Source organism: Schistocerca gregaria, chromosome 2, assembly GCF_023897955.1.
Source record: "Schistocerca gregaria isolate iqSchGreg1 chromosome 2, iqSchGreg1.2, whole genome shotgun sequence".
NCBI lineage: Eukaryota > Metazoa > Arthropoda > Insecta > Orthoptera > Acrididae > Schistocerca > Schistocerca gregaria.
The window spans coordinates 91855526-91875764 of record NC_064921.1 but is presented as its reverse complement, the minus strand read 5'-3'; the positions used below and the strand labels follow the sequence as shown (position 1 = coordinate 91875764).

Below are 20239 nucleotides of genomic sequence, written 5' to 3'. Positions count from 1 at the left end.
CTAATAAAATATATTGTTACAGCTGTGTATTGCATAATGCACTATTTAACATACAACTGGCTCACATTCTGTTAACTATTGAAATGAAACGGCCCTTCACTTGCTGCATTTATATAAGCTGTGTCCAATTTTCTAGATAGATACGAAACATGTAACAGAATGTAATTTGAAGAGATATTTTCTTTTTTCAACTGTAACAATCTACACTGTTGTACAAATGGAAACATAGAGGCTTCTAAAGTACTTTCATTATTTTACAGAAACAATGGTACCTTAAGTAAGGACAAATCTGAAAGATTTTGTGTGGTGTCACCACCAGACACCACACTTGCTAGGGGGTAGCCTTTAAATCGGCTGCGGTCCGTTAGTATACGACGGACCTGCGTGTCGCCACTATCAATGATTGCAGACCGAGCGCCGTCACATGGCAGGTCTAGAGAGACTTCCTAGCACTCGCCCCAGTTGTACAGTCGACTTTGCTAGTGATGGTTCACTGACTTCTACGCTCTCATTTGCCGAGACGATAGTTAGCATAGCCTTCAGCTACGTTATTTGATACGACCTAGCAAGGCGGCAGTATCCGTACTATTGATATTGTGAATCATGTACCATAAAGAGCGACATTCGTCATTAATGGATTAAAGTTAAGTATTCCACCAGCTACGTCCGTTTTTCTCAATTCTAATTCCCTTGTCATGTTCCAGATCTCACGCCAGCCTGTGTGAGCTAAAATGCGTGCATTTCGGCCTCCTTTAGGAACACGGTTGGCTCTCCTGCCAACCACAACATTGGCGACGAGAGTAGAAGTGTTCTTATCGATATTGCTCTGATTTACTTGTGTAATGGCTTCGCCACAATCCCCAGATGTACTGTCTGAATTTTATAGCTTACAGAATCAGCAGACGCAGGCCTTACTGGATGCCCTTGGACAGCTCGTCCAGGGTCAACGTGCGATGCAAAACGATGTGGCAGCAACCGCTTCACCACTAACGCAGCCACAACACGCTGTTGCACCCACTTTTCGACCTTTTGCTGCTGTACTGGAAAGCTGGACGGAGTGGTCACGCCAATTTGGATTCCATCTCACCGCCTACAGAATTCAAGGTAACGAGCGGCACCTGTTTCTCCTTTCTTCAGTAGGTGTGACCACGTACCGTGTGATAGTCAAATTATTTCCCCGACGCGACGTAGCAACTCTGTCCTATGAAGAAATTTTGTCTTCATTAGATGCATATTTCAAAGAATCAGTCAATGTAGTTGCCAAATGGTATACCTTCTTTCGTACAAAACGAACGGCAAGTCAGACTAATCGAGAGTGGATTGCAACCTTGCTTGGCCTTACTAGGGATTGTGCTTTTGAGTGTCAATGTGGACTCCCTTATTCAGATACTATGGTACATGATGCAATTGCACAGAACGGTTCTGATGTTAGTATCAGGGAACAGATTTTGAAACTTGTAAATCCCTCCCTTCAACAAGTGATGGACATATTGTATCGGCAGGACACGCTTGACTTTGCTCAGGAATCGTTTGAAACTTTGCAAGCAGTGTGTCAGGTTCACCGGCCCGCCGGGCGGGCTGCACAGAGCAATAAACAGCCCTCGCGCCCGGCCTCGTCACTGCCGCCAGGCTCTCAGCCACATGTGTCGTGCAGGCAAGCAAATGCAGTGATCAAATCATGCCCTCGGTGTGCTACCAAACATTCGCATGAGAAGTGCCCGTCACGCCAAGCTGTTTGCTTTTATTGTAATAAAAAAGGACATGTTCAGGTGTTTGCCATAAAAAGCTCAGATCGGAAGCTCAAAACTGTTCCAGGCCCTTTGCTTCGCGCCGGAATCGGAATCGAACCAAGGATACTCAGGCTCGCAAAACTTCGCCCATGGAAATTCATGTAGTTCATTCTACTCCGCCCAGTGCCACTCTCTCTAACAGTGACTGTGTTCATCCCAAAAATAGTGTGCGTCGACATTGCCGGATCTCCCGTCAAGTCGCAAGTGATTATTACCAGCGTCAGTTCACGTTGCATGAGACAGTTGCTCTTGTCATCAGCAGGACTATAAACTTTTTGTAGACTTGGAAATTAACGACAAAGTGATACCATTCCAGCTTGGTACCGGAGCTGCAGTTTCACTGATCAATCAAGACACTTACAAACTGCTGGGCACACCTCCGTTGCGTGCCGCAAATGTTAAGTTAACTAGCTATTCCGGTAACGATATCCCTGTGTTAGGACAGTGCAGCCTTCTGGCAACATACAAAGGACAAACAAAACTTGTGTCATTTGACATCCTTCGTTCTTCTTCTGCAGTGAACTTGTTTGGTTTCGATTTATTTCAGTTGTTGAACTTGCCTATAATCAATCAGGTCCTATCGGTGAACCAGACTGTGCCTTCAGACAGTGTTTCTCGTCTATGTGAAGAACTTGCAGACATTTTTGCACCGGGCCTCGGTTGCGTTAAGAACTATAAAGCACATTTGGAATGGAAAGTAAACGCGCAACCAAAATTTTTCAGAGCGCGCAATGTTCCTCACGCATTGCGTGATGAGGTCGCAAAAACATTACACGATTTGGAATCACAAGGTGTGATTGAATGTGTGCAGGCTTCTCTCTGGGCATCACCCTTAGTAATTATGCCAAAACCTTCTGGCAAATTGAGACTTTGTGTGGACTTCAAGGCAACAGTGAATCCACAGCTAGAATGCTCAATGGTTGGTTGTGGTAGATTCATTCAGTAATTTTCCTTTTGTTGCCCGGATGTCTTCCACGACGTCATCTGCCACTATCCAAGTGTTATCCACTATCTTTTGCATTGAAGGTCTTATACAGACTATTATTTCCGACAATGGCCCACAATTCATGTCCGCAGAATTCCAGTCATTCTGCAAGGCCAATGGTATTCAACATCTGACGCCCGCGCCGTTTTCGCCACAGTCAAATGGTGCCACTGAACGATTGGTCAGGACTTTCAAGTCACAGATGTTGAAGTTGAAAGAGTCGCATTCTTGGGAGGGCGCGTTATTGCTCTTTTTGTTCTCGTATCGCTTTCAACCCCGAGATGGTCGCTCGCCGGCTGAGTTGCTCCACGGTCGTCATCATCGAACCTTGATGTCTTTGCTACATCCGCCGCATCAGGTTCCTGTGCAGCGGCAGACGCCTGCTTTTGCTCCAGGCGACATTGTCTACTATCGCCAGTATCGAGGTTAACGGCGTTGGCTCGAAGGGCGCATTCTTCGCTGCCTCGGATGCGCTATGTATCTGGTTTTGGGGGCCTCTGGTGAGGTGCGTCGGCATCTCAATCAGCTGCGCCTCTGTCGTCGCACGGGATCTGCCGCTCGCCGACTGCTTTCAGTGACGGTGCTGTCCGGTCAGTGTCCCGGGGATCCATCTACTGGCTCGCCTCAGCCCCAGGTGTTAGCAGCGCTGCCTTCCACTTTGCCCCATGGTGACACGACGCAGCCGCCGCCTGTTCTCACGCCGGTGACGCCTGCAGTGGATGCGCCGCTGCAACCGCCGGGCGCCTCCCTGGGTCATGCGCCGCCGATCGCTTCCCGGGACCAGTTGTCCTCCGACATGGAACTCTTGCCTGCTCCGGACCATGTGTCGTCTTCGCCCGTCGGGTGCCCCGGCCTGATGGAGGTCGACCCTTCAGCCCCTCCTGTCACTTTACGGGCGCATACACCGCATGTTGGCGTGCACCCTGGAGCAGGTTTTCAGGTGTTTCCTAGCTCCCTGCGGTCTCAATGGCAGGGTGCGGGTGGCACAGCCTCGCCTGTTGTTAGGCTCCCCATCTCGTCACATACGTCAACAAGGGGTCCTCCCCACGGCAGGCAGAGGCCTTATACCACAACCGTATGCCGATTTGCGGGGGAGGAATGTGGTGTCACCGTCAGACACCTCATTTGCTAGGTGGTAACCTTTAAATCGGCCGCGGTCCGTTAGTATACGTCGGACCCGCGTGTCGCCATTATCAATGATTGCAGACCGAGCGCCGCCACACGGCAGGCCTAGAGAGACTTCCTAGCACTCACCCCAGTTGTACAGCCGACTTTGATAGCGATGGTTCACTGACTTCTACGCTCTCATTTGCCGAGACGATAGTTAGCATAGCCTTCAGCTACGTTATTTGATACGACCTAGCAAGGCGGCAGTATCCGTACTATTGATATTGTGAATCATGTACCATAAAGAGCGACATTCGTCATTAATGGATTAAAGTTAAGTATTCCACCAGCTACGTCCGTTTTTCTCAATTCTAATTCCCTTGTCATGTTCCAGACCTCACGCCAGCCTGCGTGAGCTAAAACGCGTGCATTTCGGCCTCCTTTAGGAACACGGTTGGCTCTCTTGTCAACTACAACATTTTGAAAGTATGAAAGAAGTTGAAACAGATATATTTAGTGAAGCGAAATTTACATTAAGCAGTATTTTCTTGGGTGGACCATTAGATGGAATAGCAAAAATGACCTTTTCTATTAAGTATAAAATTTCTGGCTGATACTTGTCTTCAAGGGGTGAAAATTCAGTGCTGTCAACAGACTCATATAAAAATACGTGACATTACCCTATCTTTTGAAACTGATAGTTCCTTTCTTGAGGAGTAGAGAGGAATAGGACACAGAAGGTTAAAAGTGACCTGCCTGTTGTGAGGATGAGAGGAGACAAAGGTTATTGCATAGTTTTCTCAAGTAAATTTTCATTTTGATACAATCATTCTATTAAGACACATCTAAGAATTTCATACTCTGAGTCACAACACACACTTATAGTACAAAATTATGGGAAGACTTCTAGAGAAAATTTAGAGCCATACCATTTCAAATTTTGCCAGTAGGCCTGTTCTATATACAGTTGCAAGACTGTGGGTACAATAGACCTCTCCAGCACACTGAGAATATTCTAAATGGGTCTCAAATCAGGTGAAAACGCCATATACATATGTATACGCATGAGTCAGCCAAGGCGACATCGCATGTGTCACTTGTGCATGCATTATTTACAATGCCATTCTACAGGAAATGAAACAAAGGGGAACTGATGACGTAGTGGTGCCACCCAACGTAAATATGGAAATCAAATAAGAGGTGTAACACTACTCTCGACCAAAATTACCTAGAGGGACACTGTCATCAGGAGTGCCCTCTGGCGTGACCAAGCCACGACCCAACATGTAAACTGGCTCAGGGTCATTCTGATCTGTAGAGTCATGGCAAGTGTGCTTTCAGTCTGGCTAATGTGTTTATATTGAGGACTCTTATTTTTCATAGGTGGAACTTTGATGCAGTGTACACTAAACTTTGTTTTGAAACACAGACTTAAGATAGCTTACACTGTTTCCAAGGAGAAATCTCTACATATTTTTTGTCGTGAATAAATAAGGATGGGCCTGTGTTGGCTGTGTGTATAGACTGCTGTTTATAAAACAAGGCAAGTTTAACAACCTAAAAGCTATTTTGGAGTTTCCTGATGGAGGCTACAGATAAAAATATTACATAGTTTCTGTTGTAAACAAAATTTGATCAAATGTTGGGAATGATTTGAGAGAAATCCTATATGGCTGGACTGACCAGTCAGGAGCTATCAACAACGGATCAGCAAGTTGGAATGGAAGGGACAACAATTGAGAAATGGACAAGTGGGGATGGCACAACAGATAAACAAAGTAGAATGAGGAATCTGGAGACAAAGAGCCACAGACACAGCGAAAGTGCACACCAAGAACCAATAATAAGTTACGACAATGAGGTGATAACAAAACCAATAAATCACTGATTTCTGTGGTGCCAAGATTTGGCTGCCAGAGTGGTGTGTGGCACTGTGGCTGGCTGCACTAGTACTCGCCAAAGTAGCAGCTCTTCCTAGCAGTTAACGTTCAGCTCCAGGCTCTCTGACATATTTTCAAAGTCAGTCGGCTGGGATACCAGAGTCCTTTCTCCTGAAATAGGAACATATGGCTGGAAAGGTCCTGGACGATGTTTCAGAAGATGAACTGACATGATTGTTGGTATCCTGGCACTTAAGGTTACATGGTGTGAGGAACTGGGAATGTCCAGTTCCTTGCTGGGACATGGTAAGGTGGGTGTTGTTGCTGTGATTGCAGAGGCTGTGTGGAGACCTCCATCTCCTCATCTGTGTCCACTGAAATCACTACTGCCTCCCCTCTCCCGCTTTTTTTGCAAGTTACATCTGTGAGGTTGTAGGACTATCAATGGTGAGCTTTTTAGATCAGGGTAACCACTAACGATTGTGCAGTTGGTATTACGGATGGAGTTGCTTTTTGTGATGGCACTCCAAACTCTGGTGAGTTGACTGACATGACATACCACTGTTAGCTGTTCACCACCGTTGCCAGTGTCTACATATTCTTCACTCTGTATGATCATGTCCACATTTCTGTTGAGTATTGGCCTGAGTGCTGGGTCCAGCCTTCCTGGGACTGTGAGGCCAGAAAATGTAGGAGCATTGGCAGTTGTTTCCCATGGAGAAGCTCTGTTGGGGTGCTGGATAGTGGTATTCCTGTACATGCTCAGAAAGTGTGAGCACTGGCATCATGAGGTGGCTCTCAGTCCGCAGTTCGTGGTCGTGCAGTAGTGTTCGCGCTTCCCACGCCCGGGTTCAATTCCCGGCGGGGCCGGGGATTTGCTCCACCTCATGATCACTGGGTGTTGTGTGCTGTCCTTAGGTTAGTTAGGTTTAAGTAGTTCTATGTTATAGGGGACTGATGACCATAGATGTTAAGTCCCATAGTGCTCAGAGCAAAAAAGGTGGCTCCCAATTCTTTCAACAGTTACTGTTTAAATATATACACCACGCACTCAACTTTGCCCTTGGGTGAGTGGGATATCTAAAATGGTGTTTTATGTGTTCGATGTGCTGGATTGTGTGAAAGCCATTGCCATGAACTGGGCCATATTGTCTCATACTCCACTTCAGGTGTGCCCTCCAACGGATAGAATCTGAACTAATATGCATATTGTGGCTTCTGTTGCCGTGGACACCATGCTTATCAGATAAGGACACTTGGCATAGATGAACATGGTCTCAAGTTGGCAGGTGGTGGGCCAGAGGGCGAGAAATTAGGGTGGTGTTGCGCTCAAGTAGAATAGCTGAGCACCATGGCTTCCATGTTTGTGTTTAAGTTGAGCCACTAAATGTGTCATCTCACTATGGCTTTCATCCGTAATATTCCCCAGCGACTGCAATGAAGTGTCGTAACAACTGTGGCTGCAAGGTGGCTGGGTTGACAAAACAGTGTGTATTTGCCCCAGCACCTATTATGAGGACAATGTTGATGATTATTAGATGGGGATAGACCCCAGCTATAGAGCTTCTGATTTTTTAAATGTGTATTGGCCACCTACAGAGCACTTAGTGCATGCTGTAGGATGAGGTTGCAGTGTGTGTCTTCAGCTATAGGTGCAGCCATTAAAGCAATCCTTTGACAGTCCACCTCCTTTATGTGCCTGTGTGGAAACAAAAGATTTCCTGCTGCCAAAGACTAACTCTCGTCCCACGGGACAGCGATAGAGGATCTGCATTTGCTTGCTGGGCTGTTGGTTTGTACTGTAGGAGATAAGGAAAAGTGCCAAATATTGGAGACAATGGGCTGTTCATTCTGGGAGACTGTAGTGTGGCTCGAATAGTGCTACCAGCAGTTTATGGTGTGATTAAAGAGAACTTTGTCCTGAACAGGTAAACATGGGACCTCTTAATTGCAAATACACTCGCTAATGCCTCTTTTTTTCTATCTGGGAGTAGTTTTTTTTGTGCAGGTGTCAGCATATTCAACACACAGGCTATGGGTTGTTCAGTAATGTCTTCATGTCTACGTGCCAGCACTGCACTAATAATATATGTAGAGGCAACCACAGCTAGATCTAGTGGACAGTGATGGTGAAAATGATGTAAGGTTTGGTGCTCAATGCAGCATATGCTTCAACTGTGTGAAAGTGCTGTCCACCTGTACTGAACACCCTTCTTCAACATTTGGTTTAGTGTTGGCATGATATGGGCTGCTTGTGAGAGAACTTCAAATATTAATTTACCTTTCCCAAAAAGGTTTGCAGCTACATTAAGTTTTGGGGGCGGGTTAGGGAGTCGATAGCTGCAACATTAAGATCAGCAGGATGGATTCCTTCTTTGTATAGTAAGTGCCCGAGATATTCAACTTGTTCCTGGAAAAAAACTAGATTTTGTCTAAGCAGAATTTTAGCCTTGCATGACGAAATGTAGTCAATAGCGTGCAAGGGTTGTGCACGTGTTACTGAAGCATAACTACCATGACGATTATGTTGTCCAGGCAGTTAGCGCAAGTAGAGATGGACATCATTAACTATTCCAGGTATCTTTGGAAGATTGAAGGATCAGAAGAGATCCCAAAGGACAAGTTCTACAAGCTGAAAAAAGTGTTCATAACTATGATGATTTGTGACTTCTCACTAGTGCTATTTGCAAATATGTATCATTGAAGTTGACCTTATAACAATATTTGCCCTGTGTTAAGCTACATAAAGAGGTCTTCTGGACATGGTGTAGGATAGGTATCTTCTTGTCCTTGGCACTGTTTGTTGATTTAAAGTCTTCGCATTACTGGAGGGAGGCACTTTGTTTCTTCACTACCATCAAGGGCGTAGCCCAAATGATTGTTTTGAATGGCTCAATCATGTTGGTCTTGTGGAGTCGATCAAGTTTCTGCATAACGGCTGTCTATCCAGAGACTACAATGGGACATGCGTAGCAGAAAAGGGACACTGTGTCTAGATGGAAGGAGGTATGAGCCTGGAACTCCACGGTGTACCTCAGGCCACATTTGAACATTGGCACAAATGTGGCACAGACGTTGTCAAGTTCCTGACTTCATCGTTGTTGGGGAACCTAAACAACAAAAAGACATCCAAACAAAAAATATTTCCAGCTGACTAATTATTGATGATAAATAGCATTATCTGCCCTCTGAGCTTCTTGTAAGCTCTGGTGATTGAGAATTAATCCCTAGTGATCTGTCACCACATGCTACCACCACATTGGAAGGCGGGAACCTAGATGAGTATATGTTTGCAGGTTTGCCTGGAAAAAGATGTCTTTGTTCACAGTTGAGAGCTTCACAATTGGCTTATTTGCTAAAGGATCACCTGGAATATGACTACCAGAAGCACACACACGTCCTATGATGATGCAGGAAACTCAAATCTGATCGTCTTAAAGGTTTATGACAGGCTGTTCAGGTACGCTCATCTTTCCTGCAAATAGTGTAGTCTGCCCGGTGATCCAGACACTTTGTATGTGCATGTACTGTAAAGCAGTCTTGTCATCACAGAAATTCCAGCTGCACACGTCAATAGACACTGACACATCTGAAATGGAGAAATGACAATGACGCCACCTTGGAAGCGGTTTATGGTAATTTCATGTTCCTGGAGTGCAGTGTGGCATCTGGACCGTTGCTATTTGCTGTTGGGCCATGATGAGCTTGCTTGCTGCCTGTGCGATTTTGAAAGAGTGGGTAATTGTCTAAACACTGACAAAAATGGGTTGTTTAGTTCATGGGCTGATGTGCATAATTCTGGATAGAGAGCCACTTGGACAATTGCATCTCTAATTAAAGGGTTTGCATATGAGGTTTTGATTAGTAGGTTCGCACACGTAAAATCACATTGGCAACTTACCCACTGTAAATAACTCACCCAGAAAGGATAGGACAGACCAGGGTATTTGTGGTGCTGGTTAAATTTTAGTCGCTGTGCAACAACATGGAAGCATTGGAAATAATAATTCTAATGTAATGTATACATGTTCTTGAATTTGAAGGTAACTGCATTCGAGAGAGAGGAGCCGGCCACTCTGGTGAAGCCCAAGACAGGAAAAGTGACCACTGGAGATTGTTGTCAGTGACCTGCCAGAAGTTGAAGCTGTTTCAGCCACTGTAAATGTGTGTCTGAATCCTATTTGGCACTGGTAAATGGCCTTAATGTGGGTGGGCAGTTCTCTGCCTTCTGAAGTGACCACTGCACCTGTATCTGCAGTTGGTCCTTCAGAATCTGAATTTCTTGATGGAGCAATTCATCTAGCTGCTAATCTTATTACTGCTGTTATTGAAACTGCTGCTGGAACTACTACTGCAGTTACGGCTGTTGCTGTTCTAGAAGCTTCACAAGCTTTGTTTTTATGGTACCCACCTGTTTTACCTTGTCATCAACTACTTTAACCAAGATTTGACCCAACTGCACAAAGGACTTGAGAGAAACTCTAAGGGGCTCGAGTGCCCAGTGAGGAGCCGTCAATGGTGGTTCGTCAAGGGGAAATGGAGAAGACAAAAAGACAATGACAAGGAAACAGACAAGAGATGGCACTATCTATAAACTAAGTCCAACAAGTAATCTGGATAGAGGGAAACTGAGACATAGTGAAAGCAGAGACCAAGAACCAATGGTGCATTATGACATCAGGACGATAGCAAAGTGAATACACTACCGAGTCCTGTGTCACAGTGCGGTTGAACTTATAGGAAAGCCACAAGCTCAAATTAGTCTGATGAATGGTATGTGGTGTCACAGCCAGCTACACTAGTGCCACAGCCAGCTACACTAGCACTAATGGCTGTAACAGCTCTGCACAGAGACCATGGTTCAGTTCCATGCCCTTCATAAAACATTAGAAAGTCAGTGGGCAGGGATACCACAGTTTCTCTGTGAAGAAACCATGTAGAAAGTACAAGACCACCTTTTCATTGCTACATAATAGTCTTGGGAAACAAAGCATACCCAGGCTGTAAACGGTTACAAGACCACCTTTTCATTGCTACATAATAGTCTTGGGAAACAAAGCATACCCAGGCTGTAAACGATTACTTCCACTAAGAGTAAATTTTGGACATATAATTAAATGTATGAAAATATAGTGCAGAGAGAAATGTAAATCCAGAAAAGGTGTAAGGAGGCTATATGAACCCCAATCACACACCTGGAACAGACAACAATGCTAAGTGTCACACTTGGGTGCCTCAGCTAAATATCTGGTGGGAGCAGCATACAGCTGAAGTCAGTCATAGTTTCTGACTTCATAACTATGAGGCGCGAAACTGCTTTTGCACTCATATTATTTACAAAGATTAGCTTTTATAGTAGTCTGATAGGTGAGTACCTAGGATAACTGCATGTGTCAGTTGGTGTTCTCTGGCCAGGGCTAGCATTACTTAAATTTCTTGATGGAAGTAACACCTATATCTATGTGGTATCAACTCAATGAGAGAATATGCTGATAAAGCTGTCAAGACTCTCTCTTTAAAACACAACTTATCTAATTAATCTTTTCATACTGTAGGATAATTTTAGTTCACTTTCACATCTGCATTGCAGTAATAAATAACTTACCTTGTACATAATAACACAGTGGAAAGGACTGATTACTACTCACCACCTACGGGAGTCAATGAGTCACAGACAGGCACAATGAAAAAGACTGCTAAGATATTAAGCTTTTTCAAAAGGTCCTTCTTCTGAAATAGAAAATACACATGCATTCAGACAAGTGCAACTCACACATCTATTTCAGAAGGACTTTATCCTAAAGCTTAATATCTTAGCAGTCTTTTTCATTGCTCTGTCTTCGACACAATGCCTCCTCTATGTGTTAAGTAGCAATCTATCCTGTCCATATTGTTGTTATTTCATCCAGGATTTTCCACTGTTTGATTTTACCTTCCACATAATTTGATTGCTGTAAACACTGGTTAGATCAATTTTAGAATTGAAAAACTACTGAAGAAATATGCCACACACCTTTGTAGGATGAACAGAGACAGAAGTAGCCACCTGCTCCAGATCATTTACAACAGCAGTATTGTTAATCTTGGGTTTCCCTATAAGAAATGACAACTGGACTTTTAGTACGATAGAACACACAAGGCCATCAAAATGCCACAATAAGAGCTTAATGTTGGTAACTGCACTGAAAAATTTGGATCCAAACATAGTCTAAACCTACATTTTCACTAATTTTCCCATGAAAATAAAGAGATTTGAACTCAAAGCTCATACTGTTTGCCATTTATTTACTTCTTCCATTTGACACATTATGGTACATAAATGGATTTGACTTGGGAGATTAGTACAGCCTTTAGCAATGTGTGTATGTGGGTATATTCTGTATTGTTCTCTTAGGACCAAATAAAAGCACAAATAAAACTGCAATTTGCATTTGTACGGTGCTCAGGGCATATAAAAGTGAAAACATTCAATGTTGAATCAAATTTGAATATGAACCTAAGCCATAATATGCTGATGTGTTGAAAATAAAGTTAAAAGTGAATACCACAATATTTGTCAAAGAACAGAAACACCACTTACCAATTACTGACACAGGAATAATCAGTGCTAAGCTGACTGACATTCTAATTCAGTGTGTTTTAATCTCAAAGGTGTCCAAAATTTTATCATCAGAATCAATAGGAGGAACAGAAAAATGAAAGTACAGTGCCATATTTACCCAATTATAAGAGGAGATTTCCCAATTCGCTATTCGAAATATACAGGGTCATCTTACATTCACAGATTAATCTATTGCTGCTAAGGTTAAAATTTTTATGTTGTTTAACAGAGTATATAGGGATCATCTGTAATATAAAGAAGAAGCTTTGGCTGTTGAGTTCACGTGAAGACTTATTCTGAAGAGTACAGGAGTGCAGGTATGGTCATATGACACTTGCCTTCAAAAAGGTTCAACATTTCCTGATACACCAAAGGATTTGATGCAGTATTGACATTGCTCGAATAATCAAGTGACATTTGCAAGGGACGTGTAAGAAATATGAATTAGCCACTACAACGATCTATTGTTCTGCTCAAAATCTGACAATTTTGTGAAACATGGGAAGAACTAGCACCAAATTCTATTGTCTTATAACTCTTGTTGTATTTGAACAGGTTTGCAGTAAAAGTTATCATACCTGTATGGATACCGTGTACAAACATTATGCTGCTTTTTAATAAAAGGTAACATTCAAAAATGTAAGTATTGTCCTTAAAACACATTACTTGATACTAAACCAAGATCAATATTTTATTCTATTCTAAGAGACAGTAATTATTTACTAAGTAATTTCCAAATCCCCCCCCCCCCCCCCCATGAACCATGGACCTTGCAATGGTGAGGAGGCTTGCATGCCTCAGTGATATAGATAGCCGTACCGCAGGTACAACCACAACGGAGGAGTATCTGTTGAGAGGCCAGAAAAATGTGTGGTTCCTGAAGAGGGGCAAGCAGCCTTTTCAGTAGTTGCAGGGGCAACACCTGGATGACTGACTGATCTGCCCTTGTAACATTAAGCAAAATGGCCTTGCTGTGATAGTACTGCGAATGACTGAAAGCAAGGGGAAACTACAGCCGTAATTTTTCCCGAGGGCGTGCAGCATATGACGGCGTCCTCTTGGGTAAAATATTCCGGAGGTAAAATAGTCCCCCACTTGGATCTCCAGGCAGGGTCTACTCAGGAGGACGTCATTATCAGAAGAAAGAAAACTGGTGTTCTACGGATCAGAGCATGGAATGCAGATCCATTAATCGGGCAGACAGGTTAGAAAATTTAAAAACGGAAATGGATAGGTTAAAGTTAGATAGAATGGGAATTAATGATGTTCGGTGGCAGGAGGAACAAGACTTCTGGTCAGGTGAATACAGGGTTATAAATACAAAATCAAATAGAGGTAATGCAGCAGTAGGTTTAATAATGAATAAAAAATAGGAATGCGGATAAGCTACTACAAACAGCATAGTGAAAGCATTATTGTAGCCAAGATAGACACGAAGCACACACCTACCAAAGTAGTACAAGTTTGTACGCCAACTAGCTCCACAGATGACAAAGAGATTGAAGAAATGACTATGAGATAAAAGAAATTATTCAGATACTGAAGGGAGACAAAAATTTAATTGTTGTGGGGGACTGGAATTTGATAGTAGGAAAAGGAAGAGAAAGAAAAGTAGTGGGTGAATATGGACTGGGGGTAAGGAATGAAAGAGGGAGCTGTCTGGTAGAGTTTTGCACAGAGCATAACTTAATCATAGCTAACACATGGTTTAAGAATAATGAAAGAAGGTTATATACATAGAAGAGGGCTGGAGACACTGGAAGGTTTCAGATAGATTACATAATGGTAAGATAGAGATTTAGGAACCAGGTTTTAAATTGTAAGACATTTCCAGGGGCAGATGTGGGCTCTGACCACAATCTATTGGTTATGAGCTGTGAAATACGGGGGAAAGAAATACAGTAGAAGAAGAATGGGTAGCTTTCAGAGATGAAATAGTGAAGGCAGCAGAGGATCAATTAAGTAGAAAGACGAGGGCTAGTAGAAATCCCAGGGTAAGAGAAGAGACAGTGAATTTAATTGATGAAAGGAGAAAATACAAAAATGCAGTAAATGAAACAGGCAAAAAGGAGTTCAAATGTCTCAAAAATGAGATCGACAGGAAGTGCAAAATGGTTACGCAGGGATGGCTACAGGACAAAGTAAGGATGTAGAGGCATATATCATTAGGGGTAAGATAGATACTGCCTACAAGAGAGAGAAGCAACTGAAAAAGCAGTTGTTTACAGGTGTGATAATTACCAAACTATAGGTTTCATAAGTCACAGCTGCCAAATACTAACATGAATTCTTTACAGACAAATGGAAAAACTGGTAGAAGATGACCTCGGGGAAGATCAATTTTGATTCTGTAGAAATGTTGGAACACCTGAGGCAATACTGACCCTATGACTTTTCTTAGAAGATAGATTAAGGAAAGGCAAACCTCTCTAAGCTTTTGGCAATGTTCACTGGCATACTCTCTTTAAAATTCTTAAGACAGTAGGGGTCAAATACAGGGAATGAAAGGCTATTTACAATTTGTACAGAAACGAGATGGCAGTTATAAGAGTGAAGGGGCATGAAAGAGAAGCAGTGGTTGGGAAGGGAGTGAGACAGGGTTGTAGCCTCTACCCGATGTTATTTAATCTGTATATTGAGCAAGCAGTAAAGGAAACAAAAGAAAAATTTGGAGCAGGAATTAAAATCCATGGAAGAGAAATAAAAACTCTGAGGTTTGCTGATGACATTGTAATTCTTTTAGAGACAGCAAAGGAACTGGAAGAGCAGTTGAATGGAATGAACAGTGTCTTGAAAGAAGGATATGAGATGAACATCAAATAAAGCAAAACGAGGATAATGGAATGTATTTGAATTAAATCAGGTGATGCAGTGTGAATTAGATTAGGAAATGAGATGCTTAAAGTAGTAAATGCGTTTTGCTATTTGGGGAGCAAAATAACTGATGATGGTCAAAGTAGAGAGGGTATAAAATGTAGACTGGCAATGGCAAGGAAAGCATTTCTATAGAAGAGAAACTTGTTAACATCGAGTGCAGATTTAAGTGTCAGGAAGTCTTTTGTGAAAGTATTTGTATGGAGTGTAGCCTTGTATGGAAGTGAAACATAGACGATAAATAGTTTAGACAAGAACAGAATAGAAGCTCTTGAAATGCAGTGCTACAGAAGAATGCTGAAGATTAGATGGGTAGATCACGTAATTAATGGGGAGGTATTGAATAGAATTGGAGAGAAGAGAAATTTGTGGCACAACTTGACTAGAAGAAGGGATTGGTTGATAGGACATGTTCTGATGCATCAAGGGATCACAAATTTAGTATTGGAGGGCAGCGTGGAGAGTAAGAGATGAATACACTAAGCAGATTCAGAAGTATGTAGGTTGCAGTAGGCTTGGAGATGAAGCTTGCACAGGATAGAGTAGCATGGAGAGCTGCATCAAACCAGTCTCTGGACTGAACACCAGAACAACAACATGTTGCAAATGAGTCACTGTTCATATATTACAGTACCAGGTAAAACTGTTACCAGCTTGCAATCAGATTTAGAACTTGATGCTCACATTTAGATGAAACAAGAAGCAAAATTTTGCTGTCACGAGAATGGGTTACAGTGGCAAGACTCACTGTGGAGTTGGTAGCAACAGACATCAGCAGATTTGACAATTGGACTGAATCGACATTGCTGTCTTTTATTTACGTATTGGTTGTTGTTGTTGTTACATGACTTGGACCCAAGAAGACACTGCAGTCTGTGTTTCACAGTTGATCAAGCACAGCACTATGGAAGGGTTGGAGGGGTAACAGGGACACCAGATTGGAAGAACTAGATGAATATGGGGCAGAAACAGTGAGCGGGCAGCGAATTATGTAGTGTTGGCCAACCATGGAAATCCGTACTGCGTAATTTGGACTTTTAGGAACATCTACCATGTTTAAACTGCGCTTTTCCTAAATTCATTTGTAATGAAAATTGAAATTAAAATTGGACAAATATTCAACAAGAGAATTCATTTCTGCTGGACATGGTAAAAGTCTAGAAGGGGACCAATAGTGTACTTAGATATTTCGTGCTACAATGTTGTTGACCCTCAATGTGATTTGACAAGAATGAAAGGGGTTGTGTCAAGTGCTGATTCTATGCAGCCAATGGGGGAGCATTAGGCAGACAATATGTTTGCAAGCAAGAGATTCTGTAACATTTTCATGTCAGTACAGAAGTGAAATCCGAACAAAAACAGCTATGTTCTCAAAGTCCATTGGTAGCCACAGCCTCAGAAATCACAACATTTGTGACAGCAAAAATATAAATTTCACAGCAGTGCTATGAGGATTATTATTATTATTATTATTGTTATTATTATTAAAAATAGTGATAGCACAGATTACAGGACAGGTAAGAAAAAAGTGTAGAAAAGAAAACGGTCTGCAAATTAATGTAAACTTTTTGTTTTTGTTTATTTTATTTCTCCTTATATTATCAGAATGTAGACAACCAGTGTAATGGCATAAACTTAGATTAGGTATTATGTAAACTTTTTAGGCAGATACTTTATATGAATAAAACAGTTTGTAATTCTGATTAGTCAGAATATGTTAAAAATAAATTTTTCTTAAAAAGCCTCTTGGGGAGGGGAAAAAAAATGGGTCATCTTATACTTGGGTAAATATTTTATTTAAACAAAGGAATAGATGGAATTTTGGCATTGATCCATTATAACTTTTCCAATATGGCAATGGTAGGTCCTTGGTGAAATATAAAAAATGGGAGGAATAAAAGTAACCATTCGCTGAATAGTTGATGTGGCGTATTGTTAAAAGCACATAAACAACATGGAAAACATTGCTAGCTTCCAGATGAATCCTTTTTCAGAGCTATAGAATACATATAAATACACCATGTACCTGTACAGGTGCCTCTTCCTGACTATTTACATTGTCTTGACAATCTGGTTTGTATGCTGGTCTACAGCCTCAATGTACTTTGCAAACGAAAACACTGTTCATTGTAAACTGTAAAATTTATCATTTATTTGCCACATTGTTGGCCAATTTATATTGTGCAGTCGTCTTCAAGCATATATGTAGTGTCACTAAGCACCAAGTCAAATGAGACAAGGCATGTCAATCAATTTATCAGTCCACATCTGGAATCCTATAACATGTCCTGTATCACATATGAACAGGAAGGTTGTAAAATATGTAGAAGAGCCATGTACAATACTACCTGATAATAACAATAGCAATGATACACTACAGAATCATATTCTCTCGTGTAAAGTCTCAACTTATACTCTCGTGTTTGAGAGCCTCAACTCATACAAAGGCTTGCTGAAAAGTGTCATGCACATGAGTTGGCCGACTTTTCTGTTTTGCTGATGCCAAGTTACAACCCTCTGCTGCTAGAGGGTGGCTCCGAACTGTAGTGTATAATGAGGTGGTGAGTAACGTAATACCTCAATGTATGCGAAAACCCTCACAAAACTGAAATCATGAATTTGAAGAGTTCATCTTGTAATGGTACTTGAATTATGTAACCATTACGACACCTCACCTCAACCTCTCGATACCAGCAATATTCTACTGTGTTTCTGTAAAATAGTTAACATATTTCTGTGACAACATTCAGATTTGATTTCATTAATGTAGAGGTACTTTGATACATCGATATGTTTATATTGTGATGATATTATTCTTATGTGTATTCTTTCCTTTGTCACTGTTATCTTTGACATACTTGTAACTCTGATTTTTGGGCGCGTAAGCGGTTATTAGAGAGTCGAGTCTTGGTCATCATATTGAAAAGACGCAAGTTGTAGTCAGTTTATGAAATGTGAACTTTGACAGTGAGGAAGATATTTTAAAGTATGTTTTATATTGTGAAGTGATGTTGCAACAAAAGTAATAAAAAAGAAGTGTATCTTAAATTCGGAGTGCTGATAAAAAATCACTATTTTCTTAACTTTCAAAAGTTTAATCTTCAAGAATGGTTTATGAAACACATCTATTAAACTTTTGAATATCGCAGAATACCACCTAGGCCTCTTTGCATCCAAGCTTGGAATCATCACCACCTAGATTTTCGACGATTGAGCCGTGAGTTCACAACGAGACCAGCGTGGGAAACACGAAAAGATGAGTGCCTAGTTTATCCATTATTTCATGAAATGACTTTATTAACTGTGCTCTAATGACACCTATCACATAATATAACTTTGTTGTTGCCCGAAAATGTAATATTTAGTAGAGTGACCAACACTACAATCATAATTAATTTTTGACCTTTGTTGTGGTAGGGTTGTTAGAATCTACACATGGAGCCATACTATTTTCAACAGTTTCCGCAACTGAATGAATACCTTCATGGAATTCACTTTTACAGTGATTATGTGGTGAAAACAGGAATGAGGTTGTGGCTCTATCAGCAAAGTCAAACTTTCTACAGTGACAGTATCAACAAACTGCTCTCTCATTGGGAGAAATGTTTTCACCAACAAGTGACTATGTTAACAAATAAATATGCAAACATGAAGAATAAAGATGTAGAATGTTAATACAGTTTGTTTTATTTGAAAAGCCTTAAGGATTTTCACATAAACATTTCACAGGCATTACTTTTCAGCATCCCTTGTACTCTACCATAATTTGAGACTTCACACAATATAACATGGTTCTGCAGTGTGTTGTTGTTAAGGCTGTTATCACATACTATTGTATGTGGCTCTTCCACATATTTTACCTCTGTGTTCATAGGTGATGGAGAACATGCCAATATTGATACACAGTTTCACGTGTGGACTGATAAGTTGATGGGCACATCATGTCTGATGTACCAATTGCAATGTGGTGCTTAGTGGCACTACGTATGTGCTTAAAGACAACTTTGCAGGCATAATTGGGCAATAATACAAACTAATAAATGACAAATTTTACATCTTATGGCTACAATGTTTCCTTTTACATAACTACATTGTTCTGACACAATGTAATCAACTGGGACAATGCAGCCATGAAGGTGTATGTGTACAGCTCTAAAGAAGGGTTCATTCAAGAGCTAGTAATGTGTTGGTCTTGTTCATATGCCCATAGATAACTAGTACACCATTCAGTGAGTTGTTACCTTTATTCATTCCATTATTTCTAATCACTTCCTGAACCTTACATTCCTCCTGATACTATGTTTGGACGGACATTTTTTTCCCTTCAGCACCAGTACATACAGCTTTTTATTCCCCAGGTTTGTCCTCAGGATGAGCTTTTTCTTTTTAATCTAGACATTCAACAGTATTTTTTATAGATTTGTATGTCAGTCAGTCATGCATCCAAATGTCCCCATTTTGTTGACACACACCCCCTATCTTCCACCACAAACTAAAATTCATGCTCAACAAAGTTACATCTTGTTACAAAAAATTAAACATGAATTCAATAGAGGTTAAAATATATTATTTACTACTGGTTCAAATAGGTATATTTCAGTACTATGCAGCTATAGGTGACTCATTACAAATGAGGAGGGAAGCCCACCATTACATTTCATTGAGGAACAAGGAAAACAGCCACTATAGATATCAATGGTCAGTATAATGTTCATTCCATGCAGCTGTCAATATTCATAAGGTAAATAACCTGGGATTGCATTAAAAGGAACAATTATGGATGGACTTTTCACCAATTTGCACTGCAGATGGCCTGGTGAGTCAAAGTCCGATACCCTCTGGACTAACTGTATTATGGAGCCTATGAACACTGACTGGTCTCTGAGATTTTTAAGCACACAAGTATAAACGAAGGCAGCTGTGAGCATAGTTCTGTCAAGGTTTAGCACTGTTCGTGTGTCTACGCCAATTCTTTGGGCCTCTGCAGGCTAGTGCACCAGGG

General features: G+C 41.4%; 1 protein-coding gene across 2 annotated transcripts in view; it reads right to left on the bottom strand.

Moving 5' to 3' along the window:
• Positions 1 to 20239, bottom strand: part of LOC126336403 (dyslexia-associated protein KIAA0319-like protein) — a 143478-nt gene that overhangs the window by 89300 nt on the left and 33939 nt on the right. For both annotated transcript variants that reach the window (XM_050000089.1, XM_050000090.1), the window contains exon 5: positions 11776 to 11855. In XM_050000089.1, coding sequence (XP_049856046.1) covers positions 11776 to 11855 — 80 coding nt within the window. The remainder of the gene's footprint in view (positions 1 to 11775; positions 11856 to 20239) is intronic.